The sequence below is a fragment of the Egretta garzetta genome, unplaced genomic scaffold (genome assembly GCF_000687185.1).
Source record: "Egretta garzetta isolate BGI_Z169 unplaced genomic scaffold, ASM68718v1 scaffold261, whole genome shotgun sequence".
Taxonomy (NCBI): Eukaryota; Metazoa; Chordata; class Aves; order Pelecaniformes; family Ardeidae; genus Egretta; species Egretta garzetta.
The window spans coordinates 101,262-116,524 of NW_009258481.1; the positions used below are offsets into that span (position 1 = coordinate 101,262).

The following is a 15,263-nucleotide window of genomic DNA, read 5'->3' on the forward strand; positions in this document are numbered from 1 at the left end:
GGAGGGGGAGGAGAGAAACAAACATTGCAGAGAACAGGAAAAACGATGTGGTGGGAAATGATTAATCCACCCCAAAGGCCCTTGCTAAGAAGTGGTGGGACAAGCTCAATGATTTTTGGCAGCCATGAGCTACTTCTGCTCCGCTCTCAACTCCCGTCTTGCAACCAGATGTGCTTTAAGTACAGCTTCATCCCGTCCCTGCCCCAGACACCACGTCCCCCCGTCAGCATCCCTCACGCCATTCCTGGTCAGCGCTCTGGCAATACGCCCCCTCCTATATGTGTATTTTACGGCTGTCCCGGGTCCCTCCACCTCCAGTCGGTGTTCTCAAGTGAGCAGGAGCACACAGGCCGTGCCGGGGGAAGGAGGCGGGAGTCAAGTTTAAGAACTGCTGCTCTGTATCCTGTTGTTTTCCTACCGGGATTGTTGCAGTTTCCTGCACTGTCTTATCTGGAGCTGAAAAGCCAAAGCTCTCCTATTTACTTGCTTTGTACATGCCTCAAGTTTCTAATCTGCAAAATAGACATTGTAAGACTTCAGAGAAACATAGCAAGGACTATTACAGAGTGAAGGGACAGGAACCAAGTGGTTAAAGGGCTTTCAGTGCCTATACAATTAGTTTCTTTATTTCGTTACCCGGCTTGCATAAGCCTGTGTATGTCACAGAGGGTTTCAGAGAACCCTCATCGTGCCATAGTGCTGCACAGAGCCCACTGACACGTAAAAGGAGTACGATTCAGATGTTTACATTCTCGGGTGATTCCAGGTAGCTGTGTTTGACAGACCTTACAGGAGAATCATTTTCAGGAAGTGCCAGGTATGTTTTTTTCCCCCCCAGGGCTCCAACTAGACACAGAAACGTCTTAAAAGGGGATAAGCATTTCCATGCTTTTAGCCAGCCTCGAGTTCTAAGAGCTCCACTGAAATGCCATAGAATTCTTTGAAATTACTTGCCCACCTTTTCTTGAAGGCAGTGGTAAAATAAGCATATACTGTGCTGACGTCCTGAAAGCTCACTAGGTAGATCAGGCGCATGAGAAAGCAACTTTTTTCCTCTAGTGAGCGTGAATTCACCTAACTATAGGTTATATCAGTGCGCTGAATTCCCCATGGGTTAAAAAAAAAATGGAAAGACAACATTTACCGTACAGCTGTGGAATGTCCTGTTTTTCTGCACAAAGGTGCGGGTCCTGCACACACGGTGGCCGTTATCAGATGGGAGCCTCTCCTGGGAAGATAATTAAAGCACTGCATCACTCACAGCCATGCAGATACTGAACCAGACACAAGGTTTCAAACCAAAACTCAAACCCCAACCCCAGACACCACCCCCCCGCCCCCCGGGATCCTGGTTTTGTTGGAAGCAGGTAAAAACTGTGGCAATGATCAAGCTGGATTTTTATTAATTGAAGAGGCGAGAAGTACACCAGTTCAGCCTTTGTGGGTAAATACCCATCTCATTTTTTCCCCACTCAGTTGTAACTGTAAATTCAGACTCATTCCGCTCGACAGTTTCCTTGGAGGTGCTCTCAACTGATGTAAATATGAGAGTAGGAACGGGCTGAAGAAGGATCCTGAGTTGATTACCAGAGCCTTTATTTGGAACTAAGTATCGAGAGAAAAAAGGCATTTTTTCAAAGAGATCAGGAAAAGGAAGACATGTGCTGGGAGATAAGGAAAGATAAAAGCATTCCATTTAAAGATGCCGGTGATAGAAATCAAGGCGTTTATCTGCCAAGTCAGTAATGTCATGGCCTTATGACCGTGCAGAGCTTCCGTTTCTGTTACCTTTTCCCACACTGACTCTAAGCACCAGCTTATTGGCATGACGGTTCCTTTTAGTTTGTCCAAGCAGCTCAGCCCCTCTAGGGAGGAATTACACAGGCTGAACTTGAAGATAAAACTCCCTTTAACTTCAGAAGGGGAAAAACGGCTCTCCTGTAAATTTATGTTCAGCTTTGAGGCACAGCAAGGCCCAGGAATAGGCTGTGAATTCCCCGTCCTTGGAAGGTTTGAAGACAGGTTAGGTGAACACCTTTCGGGAGAGGTTTGGGCAGAGCTCATTTTTCTGCAAGGAATGAGGACAGCTGAAACGGCCGTTCGAGCTGACTTCCCACCCTGTTTTCTGTGATTCATTAGGAGGGAGATCATGGTGACTGTAGATCCTATACAGCACCTAGACTAACAGGGGTCAAGAGCTCGAAATGCATTTGCTGCTTTAAAATGGGTGTTTTTTGTTTAAAGCAAGCAGCGGATTTCAGTTAGAAAATTCTTTGAAAATCCTAGCTCTGCATCTTTCACAAGCTAGCATATGCAAGCAGCAAAGCATTCTAGGCTAAAATTATCCATACTATAATTAGAAAGCCATAAGAAGGACCATATGGATTGATACTAGTGTAAGTGCAGAAGGGCCTTCCAGAGCTGTGCTGCCGTGCAGCAGTTTCACCCCCCAGCGGGAGCGGTTCCGACGCCTGCTGTTCATTCCCCGTCGGGAAGCAGAATTGACCCGCTGCAAGAGATTTGACCTGTGCTTTTCTCTTCGAAAGGGACATTCAGCTCCCTGCCCTGTCTGCTGAGGTTGGAGGGGGCTCTTCTTGTATGCTTTGCTGTTGTTTGTTTCCTTTTCTTGAGGGTTGAGCTTTGCCTAACTACCAAACACGCCTTAATTGTTCTGCGGTTATTTGTCATGGCAGTCATTACCCCTGCCTGGCTCACGCAGCAGACAGGCACCCTCATGCTGGGCAGCATGGAAGCCCACACCACGTTCATGGGGTTTTTTTCTCTTCCCCCTTCCTGCTTGGAACAATTAAGCTTTTGCCCAAAGATTTTACGTGCTTACTCACTTAGGCATCGCATCCAGCAAAGCACGTTTAGCTTTGGCATCAGCAGATTGAAGCATTCCCTTAGCATTAAGCAGGTGGGCGAATGCCCGGCCCGCTGCAGCCTCGCAGCTCAGCAGCCCCTTACTCTGCTGCCCCTCAGCCTCTGCAGGTTTGGAAGTGGCAGAGCAGGGCGCCTGTAGGCACCCTCCCAGAGGGCTCCCCCTCAGCGTGGAGCTTGGCCAAGAGGCAGTTTCACAGTTGCTGGGGTTTGTTTGGGTTTGGTTGGTCTCAACTCTGCTCTGGAGGCCCCTGCTGCTGAGGATGGTGAGGACGGGGGTAACGGGAAGGGGGAAGGCAGCTGCCCCTGCCCACAGCCAGCCAGGCGCCTTTGGGTGCCCCGGGCCCCCTCAGACCTGCCCTGCTGGTGGTGAGGGGCTTTGGGTTAGGGCAGGTGGCCTTGGGGAACACCAGGTGACCCCATCCTGGTGCCAAGCTGGAAAGGGAGAGGGTAAGGGCCATCCACCACATGGTTCCCACATCCCCACCTCGTGTCGCTGATGCTGGCCAAGCCCTGCAGCAGCCACCAGGCTTTCATAGAATCATAGAATCATAGAATGTTTAGGGTTGGAAGGGACCACTAGTGGTTATCTAGTCCAACCCCCCTGCAGTGAGCAGGGACACTGCTAACTAGATCAGGTTGCTCACAGCCCCATCCAACCTGGCCTTGAATGTTCCCAGGAATGGGGCCTCCACTACCTCTCTGGGCAACCTGTTCCAGTGCTGTTTTAGTTTAAAACCATTACCCCTTGTCTTGTCACTGCTGGCCCTACTAAAAAGATTTTCCCCATCTTTCCTATAGGCCCCCTTTAGGTACTGAAAGGCCGCAATCAGGTCTCCCCGCAGCCTTCTCTTCTCCAGGCTGAACAACCTTAACTCCCTCAGCCTGTCCTCATAGGAGAGGTGCTCCAGCCCCCGGATCATTTTTGTGGCCCTCCTCTGGACCCGCTCCAACACTTCCATGTCCTTCTTGTGCTGAGGGCTCCAGAGCTGGACGCAGTACTCCAGGTGCGGCCTCACCAGAGCAGAGTAGAGGGGCAGAATCACCTCCCTCGACCTGCTAGCCACGCTTCTCCTGATGCAGCCCAGAGTACGGTTGGCCTTCTCGGCTGCCAGCGCACATTGCCGGCTCATGTCCAGCTTTTCATCCATTTTTTGCCCTGCACATGGGGCTGGCGGCCATGCCCAGGCAGCCCGGCCGGTCACACTCTTACATCCCTTCCTCTAGGCAGGGCTCCTCTGCCTCACCCTGGGCCCTCCTCACCCTGCTGCCTTGCGCAGAGCCGGTAAGCCCGGCCGGTGGAGGCAGGGCCCTGGGCACAGCCTCTGCCTCGGATGCCGGTGCACAACAGGGCTTCTGCAGTACAGCAGTTTCCTGCCTGTGCACCAACAGGCTTTCCCTCAGTTTAACTAGCATACTCATGAAACAAATCCCTGCAGACAAGCACCGCATCCACGGATTACAGAGCAGCCCTACATCTGTCAGCTGGGATGGGCTTCTCCTGCCTTCTGCAGCTTGCCTGATGAACAGGAGCACGCAGAGCAGGAGGCCCGGAGGCTCGAGCTCACACACCCGGTGAGGATGTGTCCTCACGGTGTGCTGGGCTGTCTGCACGTGCGTGCTCGCCTTCAAAGCCAACAAGGACCTGTTCTCACCGGGAGGCCACGTCACATTTAGGACAGAGCTGTGCAAAGAACCAGTTTAGACAAGATTCCTGTGTCCAGTCTTTTCAGTCTGGCATCTTTTACCACCACTAAATGCAAAGCTTTTAATTAATAATAGACTAAGATGCCTGAAGCAAAGACAGCCATTATGAATTGTAAATGCATGCGGTATCAGTCACAGAGCATCGTAAGGCTTCTTGGCTTTCTTGCAAGGTGTATGTTGACAGTAAGTTACGTGACCGATTGTTCTTCTCTAACCTGTTACACACAAATGCTGATGACTTTCTAGGCTGCTACACAGAACGTTTCAGAACAGATGGGAGAATTTCAGATTTAGTCTCTAGTAAATATGAGTTACACATACAAACAATTCTTTAGTTAGGAAACTTCCTCTTTTCACCATTTGAAAAGCCAGATAACAGCAGAATCTGAGCTAGCTTCGCTATTTCTGGTACTTCTGTTTCTTCAGTTCAGGGTTTGGAGAAGTAAAGATTGCTAACCACAGCCTGTGCTCAGAGTCCCAGGGCTGAAAGGAACATCACCTCGCAGAGTCTGGTTTTTAAAATTGCACTTTCAGTATTTATATAGTGTTTCAACGTTGATTGGTACGCTGCCGAAGCTAACCCTGCAGATACTTACACAAGTCAAGCCTTCAGTATATGGTTCATTCGAGCTCCATGGGAGCTCACCCTAACGAAGGCACATGTTCTGCAGTAGCATTTACTTTGGACTGAGCATTTACAAGATTTAGCTGCATCTGCTAGCCAGATTTTTTTTAATATGTATGTATATAGACACACACATGTATGATGATTGTTTTAGGTTCTGAGGGAGAAAGAAAGAACATTCAGTCACTTACTGATCTCCACCAGAGAGAAGGCTCAGTGAGGTAGAAGGCAGCAGCATGGTAAGTATTCCTTTATAGCATAAGTGATACCACAGACAACTGTTTATAACAGAATCGATTATAGTGTTAAAAATGTAGACTTTTTAAAAACAAGTTTTAGATCTGTGGATGCAAGGCCCATTTTTTAGATTCTGAAAAGCATCCCACAACCAACCACCTCATATATCCAGTTTCCCTTTGATGCAAGTAGTGCTGCCATTGTGTCAGATGGAAGAAGGATGAGCCCTGCTGGCTCTGGGGAGGTGGGAGACTGAGAAGCCGATTCCTGACACTTTCTCTTGTTATTTTCCGTAAGCAAGTACAGAATTGGCCATGGGTACGAGCTTGCTCAGATCACGGGACTCGGATTTGCAAACAGAGCACTACACTTCAGCGAGTTACCCTTCCACTAGCTGAGCTGTGGTCGCTGCCGGGGTGGTTCCGCTGGGTGGTTAATCTCAGTTACGCTGTGGATTTACAACACACACGTGAACAGCTGCTGTTTGTCAGCTGAGGTGTGAACTTGATCAGGACTCAGAGCCCATAGGTTCGCATAAATGATATCAATAGTAAATTCATCATTCCAGGACCATGCCCACAAACTACCCTCCAGGTCTTCAAAGTGGACAAATGTATTTATTTTAAAGAATGAATACATTGGTTTTTCAAAAGAATCCTTAGAGGGTTCTTTTTTTTACTCTATCGAGATGGGGCTAGAAGCAGTCCCCAGGGCTGCTGTTTTATGCACATCCTCTTTCACTTAACTTTTCTCCAACACATTCTTACAGAATGAGAGTGTCAGTGACAGAAGGTGCAGCGATGCCAGTGCACTTCGCATGGATCTCTCCAATCTTGTGACCTGGGCACACACTCATGGGACCATATGCAACCAAATCCCAGCCTTGGAAATTGTGCAGAACATGGGTCATCCTAGCAAGGACAATTCTCTTCTGTGGATATGTGGAGGTGGACATGCCTATCACTGGCAGTGTGGAAAATTGTATGTCAGTAGCAGAGAAGAGAACGAAGCTGTAGAAAAGAGAAGGAGGTTAGTATCTTCTGAGGCTTCGTCAAGGGGAGCTAATTCAGATGAAAAGAGGTTCAGGATGACCCCATCTTTTGAGAGGGCTGTTAGCACAAGGTCATGCAGCAGACCTCCAGGGGTCACTCAGCAGAAAGACGACACAGTCTACATAATACATAACGAAGCGTCACCCAGAGAAAACCAAAAAAATAGCAAATCCATGAAATCGTGCTTTGCAGCAGAGCAGCATTTGTCAATATCTGGTGGTGAAGGCAGAACTGACAGACAGAAAGTGAAGCTTGAAGGCAACGAAGACCTGCAAATCATCTCCGATGAAGAACAGTGTATATCAGACCAAGAAGACCGAGGAGACCAAATCAACCAGCGTGTTCTGACAGAATCACCAATTAAGGGTGTAACTGCTGAGGCTGATTTGCAAACACATCCCAGTGAGAAGATGGCATTTAACAAGCCAAAGCCAGATGTTTGGGCTGCCACTGCCCCCACAGGAAACCCACCCCTAACTCCTGCCTGCGTTTGGAAGTCCCCCATCAGCAATGAAGAGAGCCTGGACAGCAGCTTCTTGATATTAGGCCCTCTCAATCCTGTAGGGTCCATGACTGAAACTTCTAGAGCCAGAAATCCTTCTGGGTCAGCAATACCAAAACAACATTTAAAATCTGTTCCCATCTCCAACACTGAAGCAAAGGCCCAACTTGAGTCACCCAGCTCTGTGACATTCTTTGAGTTTGAGGCCACTGTAGATGTCCAGCAGCAGCTCCAGCTGAGCCCTCCTGAGCACGGCATACCAGGAATAGGCTTAAGAGGGAAGGTTACCGAAAACCCTGTCGAGGAGAGTGAACCGTCAGGATCCAGGCACACGCCGCATCTTTCAGCCTCATTGAGTCCAGAGACCGAGAACGCAGACCATCCACCTGCATCAGCAAACAAAAGTAAGGGTCTCTGGAGTTCTGTTCCTGGAGGGGCTGTGGGTGCATTCCATTAATCACTTCCCCAAATATGAAAGGAGGGTGAGTTCATACAGCTGCCAAAACCTGTACTGTAGCATCTAAGTAAATGTCTCTGATTTGGGGCGCTCTGTTTCTTCTAAAAGGGACGAAAAAGGTTCCTAAGGTAAGCAACCAGCCCTTCAATAGATGGTGCCGTTCACTGAGGCACCCAAATGTGTACCTGGCTGCGGCCCAGCCTTAACTACTCAGTTTGAATACTTGGGTCTTTCATTTTACTTAGTATCACCACCTAGTATGCTGGCTGTGCTTAAGAGAGAGTCCCTGTGAGAAACCAGAGCCAGAGGTAGGAACTGAGGTCCAAGAGAAGACGACAAAGGGAAGTAACTTTCAAAGCAGTGAAACAGAGAAATTGTGGCTGAAACTCTGCCTACACCAAAGTAAATCCCAGAGATTGCAATGGGTGCAAAGTTTTAGTCCCGCACATTAAATTACGCGAGCTGAGCAACTTGCTTTAGCAATTTTAAGAATGTTAAGATTTTCATACATGCTGTCCTTGGAATCCTACTGGAGCGGGGAGAGCTGTAATTGCTCAAACGTGAACTTGCAAGATACACTGCTTGCTAGGGAACTTTCAAACCAAGGCTGAGCTGTGCACAGAGAGCGTTTCAAACGATTCTGTGTCATAAGAATATGCTGTGTGACAAAGATTTTAGCTTTGCGGCTGTTTTAATCCTGCTCTAAAACAGGCACCATCCACACAAGAAGGAACAGCTCACACAGTGCGTGGCCATCATCAAAACTGTGCTAGTCTTTGCAAGTGGGGGGGAAGCCATCGATGAAATTGATTTAATTCATTCAATAAACTATCATATTTTAGGAGAGATGTATATAATACACTGGAGCCTTAATGCCAGGTACATGTATATTATTTAATCAAACACCTCAAATGAAATGCAAATGTCCAGGTGTTTAAAGAGTTATAGTAAAGCCACAACATTTGCATCTATAATGATTTGAGTGCCTGCAGGTGCTATTCCACATGAGCACCAAGTACACTGCTGTCTAGCCAGTTTTATGGTTTTGTCTGCTAGTACCTGGGTGTAAACATTGAGGCAGATTTTAAAAATATAATTCAAAGAGTAAGAGTATATGTTTTCCATCCAGTGGCTTAATGCCTTGGCTCCATCTAACTGAGAAGCGGTCCCCGACAGCATGCATCTTGCTTCCACACACTCGCTATGAGAATCCCATTTCATATTCCAGAAACCTCTTCTCTTCTCCCAGTCCATCCCCACGGCCTTGTCCGTGGCACGCCGGGTGCCCAGGCTGGCAGAGCTGCTGCGGCACTGCCCTGCGGCCACACAGGACGCTTCCTGACCGGCCGTGTCCCCAAAACTCCTCCCTAGCCGCAGGGCAGGGCTGCGACTATGCTGTCCCCTGTCCCACCCTGAATACTTGTCCCACTGCACCAGACATCAGTACCCATTTCTCTGCTGAAATAACGACCTATCCCAACTAGCTGTAACGCTAACGAGCACCAGCCTACCGCAGGTTTCTGCAGCGTGGGGGACTGGGCAGCGTCCCTCAAAAGGCAAGGGATTACTGAAATAGCGCTTTGGGGTTTGCCTGTAACACAGCGGGTGTACGCTTAACGCACCATTGGTGTTCCTGAATAGGCTCGGGGTTACAGACGCTCGTGTTCCTTATGGAGCCACAACTGGACAAACTGGCACAGTTGGGTTCTGTGAACATTGACTATTTTTGTAATTGACAACATATATCATCCGAAGGGACTGGGAATTCATTTGGGGATGTCTGTGTAGTAGCTGTTCCTGCCAAGATAAATGGCTTATGGCTCAAGCGAGGCCTCTGCAGGTATTGATTTACAAGCCATTCATCTCTTCCCATAGAGCAGTCAGTAACAACACAAGCAAAAAACCCAAAACAGCAGCACAAGGATCAGTAGAATCCACCTCAGTCCAGCCACAGCATTTTAAGTGTGTATAAAATAACTCTGTACAAGAAGGGGGATCTCTAGCTGTTGGCTCTAGGAGCCTTCTCAACCTCCACCTCTTCAGCCCTGGAAAAGTCACAGGCGAGCAGATGGAGCTTTTCAGCAATCCAAAGAATTAATTTCTCATGCTACATCAAACTAGGTAGATGTGGTATTGCCATAGCAACTTGAGAGATAACCCAACTGGAATCTTGGCAATTCTTTTTAAAAGAAAAAAAAAAAAATACACACACTTTTACTCATCTTTTTATTCTCCCTCAGTATCTACCCCTAACTTCTGGTTAATGTTTTTATTTCACAATGAGAGTTCTTCTGCCTGAAGAGGTTTTTGGAAAGAAGAATGCTTTGAAGTATATTTTGCATACTGCAAACTGTATTGTACAACACTTTGAACATACGAAATGGATGCTGCTTAGTCCTGCGGCAGATCACAAGATCCACGTACAGGCCAGCTCCCCTCTGTTCTAACAGAGCACAGTCCGGCCCCTGCAGTCGCCCAAAATACACGCCAGGGTAGCTGCAAGTTGATGAAAGCGTTACCGAGTCCATTTGGGGTTGCTTGGGCTTCACAGCCAGCTCTGCGGGCTCAGGGCTGCAGCGCTGGCTCCGTGGCTGGTCCCACCAGCCTGGGCCTACGAGCACACTCAGAGCCAACTCCAGATTCAGCCAGGTGAAGTTCAGGGTTGAGCCAGGCCCCCAGGGACAGGCCCAGGCTCCAGCCCTGCGTTGCTGTCCGAGAAGGCCCACGGAATGTGCACCAATGCGTTCCACATGTGCACCCCACAATGACATTCAGTGACTAAATCTCATTAGGAGCTCATTCTCTCCCATTTAAGCATCATTGTCTTACCTGTGTGGCAGCATGTGAGTGAGAAGGAACAAGGAGGGAGGCGATCCCTTCCCTAGCTAGGCTGGCGATGTCAGGCAGTGCTGGCTGGCTTGCTGAGGACACGGATCTAACCCAGGGCTTTAAAGGAAGGGGTCTGTGAATGTCCCGTAATCTCTGAATGACTTTTAGAAGGAGGGTGAACATTATTCTGCCTCTCCTTATATTCCACCAATCTCCTTGTAAGTTCTTGCTGTCTTCAAAGCTGTGTCTTTATCTTTTAGATGTGTTGAAGAAGTGGGAGAAAAGGAGAAACCGTAACACTGGCGATATAAAAATGTTCAGGGACTGGCTGGTTTTACATTGCCCTTCTGAAACGCGCGAGGTCTATAGGCTGCCACCTGAAGACCTCGATAGTTACCTGGTCTCCTTCTACACTTCGGCAAAGAGACAGAACGGCACAGATTTTTCCTCCAGTTCTTTGCACTTCTTCCAGAGCAGCATAGAGAGATACCTCAAGGACCACAACTACAAGTTCAGTGTGGTTAAAGGGCTGGAATTCAGAGCATCTCAGGAAGCCTTGAAACTAAAGCATCAACACCTATCTCAAAAAGAGAGGGAGGGAGAGTGGAGTATTTTGGAAAACCTGACAGATGAAGAAGTGGAAACTCTTCGTAAGAAGGGACTTTTAAGTAAGATGCACCCACAGAGCTTTTTGCACCTCATATTCACAAATATCATTAGGGGGTTTGGGGCCAGTACACACAGTCAGAGCCATAACCTGTACTGGGGACAGCTCGTGCTGAAGAAGAGCGAGGAAGAGCTGGAGTACTTGGAGTGGAAGGATGAGCCGAGAGCAGAGGCGAATACAGGGGCATTGGGCCCACGTCTCTTTGCCAAGCCTGACAGCCCAGATAACTGTCCCATTGCAGACTATAAGGAATATGCCAAGAGGAGGCCGCTGGATATGCTTCACGACTACGACCCGCTCTATCTAGCTCCCAAGCCCCTCTGCTCCATTTGGGACCAAGTATGGTACTGCAGAAAGTCACTGACAAAAGCCAAAATGGAAAAGATCTTGAAAGTTATTATCCAGGAAGTCAAAGGACCCATAAAGAGGTCCAAGAAATAAACATATCCACTTCGTTCCTGCCATCCCACTTTTTGACGGGAGCGTGACCGTGCAAGGTTTAAATGGCGATGCTCAGCGTGGGTTGGGAACCTCCTGCTCTTCCGTGTCACCTTAGAACACAAGTCATCAACAGGTTTGCATCCCCTTCGCTTTCAGGTGAAGAGGAAAGCTTCGTTGTTCCTTCTGTTAATGGAATTGATAATTCAGGGAGTTAAATACGAGTGTCTTAGGTTTCACATTTGGAAAACAAGTTAATGTTCTACTGCATCGTTAACGACATGATAAAATAGCTGCGGAGAGGGCTCAGTAGCTGAGTGGCTGGGCTGGGTGTTTAAGCTGCACTCATGTTTAGGGCAGCTGGTGCTTGCAAACAGCGTTTGGTCTGTAGCATAAGCTTATCGTAAAAATAAACAACATGGGCTCGTTCTGGGGTGGAAGGAGAACAATGAAATGCCACGTTTGCCAGCTGCTGATCCGTATCTCGTGGGAATGTGTTCCACAGGGTTCGTGTCATTTTTCTTAGTGAAAGGTCTGTAGGTTTAAGAAGTTGGGACTGTGTTTTAAGAAGTTATTTAAAATGGCTGACAGCATCGAGAGGGTGGGTGGTGCTTTCATAAACACACTCGGGTAGAGGTAGTCGACGTTTTTCAGCAGTTCAAGTACAATTCCATCAATGCATTGAGTTATTGGGTTGAATTGTTGTCATAGCCTAATAAAAGAACGTTTTACTCAGCCCCGCTTGGCCGGCCTGTTTGCCTGTTCGACAGGGATGAAGCCAGCAAACCCAAACCAGCAGGTAACGGTTTCCTGAAACGCCAGCCCCTTCGCTGCTCGGGCTCAGGTTTCTCCTGTGCTGAGCCCATCGTTACTCAGGGTTGCAGAGCAGACCCCGGGGAGGATTTGGGCTGTTTGAAATCCCACAGAGCCCACGCTCGTGGTTTCTTAACGAGGTCTTTGTGGCCAAACCCTTTGCCAGAACCAGTCCTGTTCAAGCAACATTCAATATCACCAAATAACTTAGGGAGGTTTAAAGAGCCATAAAAAAAAAAATATTACAAACTCACATGCTTGGAGGGCATCTTCCAGCTTTCCTCATGCTCCCAAACACAGGCAGCATCACAACTGCCACAGCCCACATCAGCCTTTTCCTTCCTCTGTGCTGATCTATTTAGTCCACACCCCAAAGCTCGTTAATGAAAGGCTGCTGCCTTAAAAATCAGGTGGTGCAATTAGCCAGCAGCCTTCGCTTAGTCCTGGCAGGAGCTCCTGGGCACCTCCTGGTTCTCCGTGTGTCCACAGGAGAGGACGGGGTGGGCGTGGGGGAGGCAGCGGCTGCCTCAGCACCGTTACCCACGCCAGGAGGCAAACCCCCCGGGGAGAGGGGGTGGCCCAGGGGGACCAGGAGGTCCTTCAAGGACAGTTAATTGTGCTTCATGCAAATGAGTACACCCTGTGCAATGTGCTAAAGTAGACCTCGTCAGGGGTTCAGCTGCTGTGCATAGAAGAGATCAGCCAGAGGAGTGCTGCGTTTCGTACCCGCCAGGACGTAGCATTACCAGAAATTCGGAGTAACTGTCCCAGGGCACGTCTTGGCAGCTCAGACCAAAAACCTTGTTTCCAATAATTAGGAAGTTACCCATAGCAGGCTGGTGCTAGGGGCAGCGCCTGCGGCAGGAGGGCGTTTCAAAGATCGCAGCTGGGGGGCTTTGAGTACGCTTTCACCTGAAAAAGGGATAAGAGGAAAACCCTGTCCCAGTCTCCATTTCTGCTGCCTGCTAATGATGTCCAAGTAAAACCGACTCCGTTTATCAGCTGGGAGGTGCCTTGTTAACCTCCCACAAAAACCGTTCCATGAGTGATCTTAGAATTGAACATTTATGGCCGGGATGAATATATGCATAAAACTATATTATTAAATGCACTTGTGTATATATCTGGTGGAAAAGGATTTCTAGGAACGTCTTTTTCTGCGAGAAGTGAGACCGAATGCTTTTGGCTTGGCGGCAGGATACCCTCCAGCCCTCGGGGCCAGCAGAGCTGCCGGCTGGGCCAGTAGGCTCCCACGCCTGGGTGGCCGGGGGGCTGTCACCTTCCTGCTCCAGCCCCTGCTTTTCACCCGTCCCCGCAGGGCTCAAGGGGAAGGGAGAAGCCCTTGGGCTCATCTGGGGGTTACACGTGCTTTTCATCTTTGCGTCGTGAGAAAAACTGATTAATTAGGGTGGAGACCAAGGCAGAGAGCAGAGTAGTGTGATCAGGGCCGTGGATGAGATGATGGGCAGCAACCCTGGGCCCGTCTCCTGTCTTCCCAGGCCGCTGTGGGGCAGGGAGCCGTGCTGCGGGTGGAGGAGAGACGTGGACGTTGCCCAACTCCTACCCTGCCGGGGGAATGGGGCTCTTCCAGCAGCACTGCGGGTGCTGGGCAGCAATGGAGCGAGCCCCGCCTGGGGCCCTGGGTCACCGTTAGCTGAGCAGGACCAGCCGTCCGGGATCAGCCATCCCGTGCTTTGCAGGAGGGGAACGCCCAGAGGTTTCTGCACCACCCATTTCTTTTCCTCTTTTTGCACGGAGGGTTTTGAACGCCCCTCTGCTGTCAGTTCAGAGACCGGAGGGGAAGCAGCAGCGGGGAACTCGCCGTGCCCAGCAGTCGCTGCCAGCACTTCTGTGCCCAGCCCTGAGCTGAGCTCAGCCTTGGCCTCCTAGAGCTCAGCCTGGGCCTCCTCCTAGCGCTCAGCCTGCCGTGGCTGGGCGCCATCGCCCCACGCTCGCCCCAGGGGTGCCCGGCCCTCGCCGCTGCCTGCGCGCTCACCGGGGGCCATCTAGCGACAGCGGGGCCTGCCCGCCTCCCGACCCGGCCCTTCCCCAGCCCCGCAGCCGCAGGGAGCCCCCAGAGCCGCGTCCCCCCAGGCTGCGCCCAGCAGAAGGCTCCGGTCCCCGTCCCGGTCCCCGTCCCAGCCCTGGACATGCGTCCCCGGCCCCCAAGCGCGGGGGGGCTCCTTCGCAACGCCTGCTGCAAAACCGGTGGAGACAGAACAGGCCGGGAGGAATGAGGGAGAACAATGACTCTTTAATAAATTAGCAAAATAAACAGCATTTTTTTTTTATAGCTATGTATCATCTATTGCTGCATCTCAGCAAATGACAGGAATTAAGCAGAAACGTTGATTTCCCGGGTTGCTGCGGGTATCGATCCAGAGCTGTGCGCCTCTGTACCCCCGAGGTGAGGCCTGGGGCTTGGGACTTAAAAAACCTAAAACCACTTGGAAAGCCCATGGCTTTGTTGTCAGCCAGAGACGCAGCTTCCAGCGAGGAGGAGGTTAAATTACCGTATGATTTCATCGTGCTGTCTCCTTGCAGAATTGATTAAAAGAAAGCGATCCAATTTTTCCCCCTCTTAAGAAAAAAAAAAACCAAAAAGCATTCCCTCACCTCGAAGGGAAGGGGATGCCTGAGCACATCTGATGCGCCGGACGGATCATCTGTTAGGTTAAAAACGGGGGCGGTCTGCGCTGTACAAGTCGCCGATTCTCGTGGTAACCACGGAACTGATCTGGTGTTTTGGTCGATCTGGTGTTTCGGTCGATTTGGTGTTTCGGTCGATCTGGTGTTTCGATCGATTTGGTGTTTCGGTCGTGCACCAGCAGATCCCAAACGGGGTGAGGACCCGGCGAAGCCCGGCGGCCCCGGCCCCGCGGGCGCCCTCAGTCGCTGTCCCTGACGTACTGCCCTGCCTCCCAGCGCTGGGCCATGGCGCTCTTGTGACGAATCACTCTGGTGCTTTCCACAACCTGCGCACACCAGGGGCGCGGTGCCTTGTTAGGGTTTATATTATAAAAAAATCTCTTTTGCTTGTCCTGCCCTCCCAGCCA

At 49.9% G+C, this 15,263-nt stretch overlaps 2 protein-coding genes across 7 annotated transcripts in view; one reads left to right on the forward strand and one right to left on the reverse strand.

The window, feature by feature from the left end:
• Positions 1-12,133, forward strand: part of LOC104130864 (uncharacterized protein KIAA1958-like) — a 25,337-nt gene extending 13,204 nt beyond the window's left edge. For 4 of the 6 annotated variants that reach the window (XM_035899566.1, XM_035899583.1, XM_035899577.1 and 1 more), the window contains exons 3-5: positions 5,367-5,451; positions 6,219-7,407; positions 10,550-12,133. In XM_035899566.1, the coding sequence (XP_035755459.1) occupies positions 5,449-5,451; positions 6,219-7,407; positions 10,550-11,397 (2,040 nt within the window). In that variant the 5' untranslated portion in view covers positions 5,367-5,448 and the 3' untranslated portion in view covers positions 11,398-12,133. Of the gene's footprint in view, positions 1-1,003; positions 1,445-2,233; positions 2,578-5,366; positions 5,452-6,218; positions 7,408-10,549 lie in introns of those variants that run through there. The other 2 variants (XM_035899597.1, XM_009643951.2) reach the window with 2 other exon arrangements.
• A 2,308-nt stretch (positions 12,134-14,441) lies between these two features.
• Positions 14,442-15,263, reverse strand: part of LOC104130899 (mitotic spindle positioning) — a gene marked incomplete at its 5' end in the record, with an annotated part of 4,889 nt that continues 4,067 nt past the window's right edge. The window contains one exon of the mRNA XM_035899535.1: positions 14,442-15,257. Coding sequence (XP_035755428.1) covers positions 15,096-15,257 — 162 coding nt within the window. The remainder of the gene's footprint in view (positions 15,258-15,263) is intronic.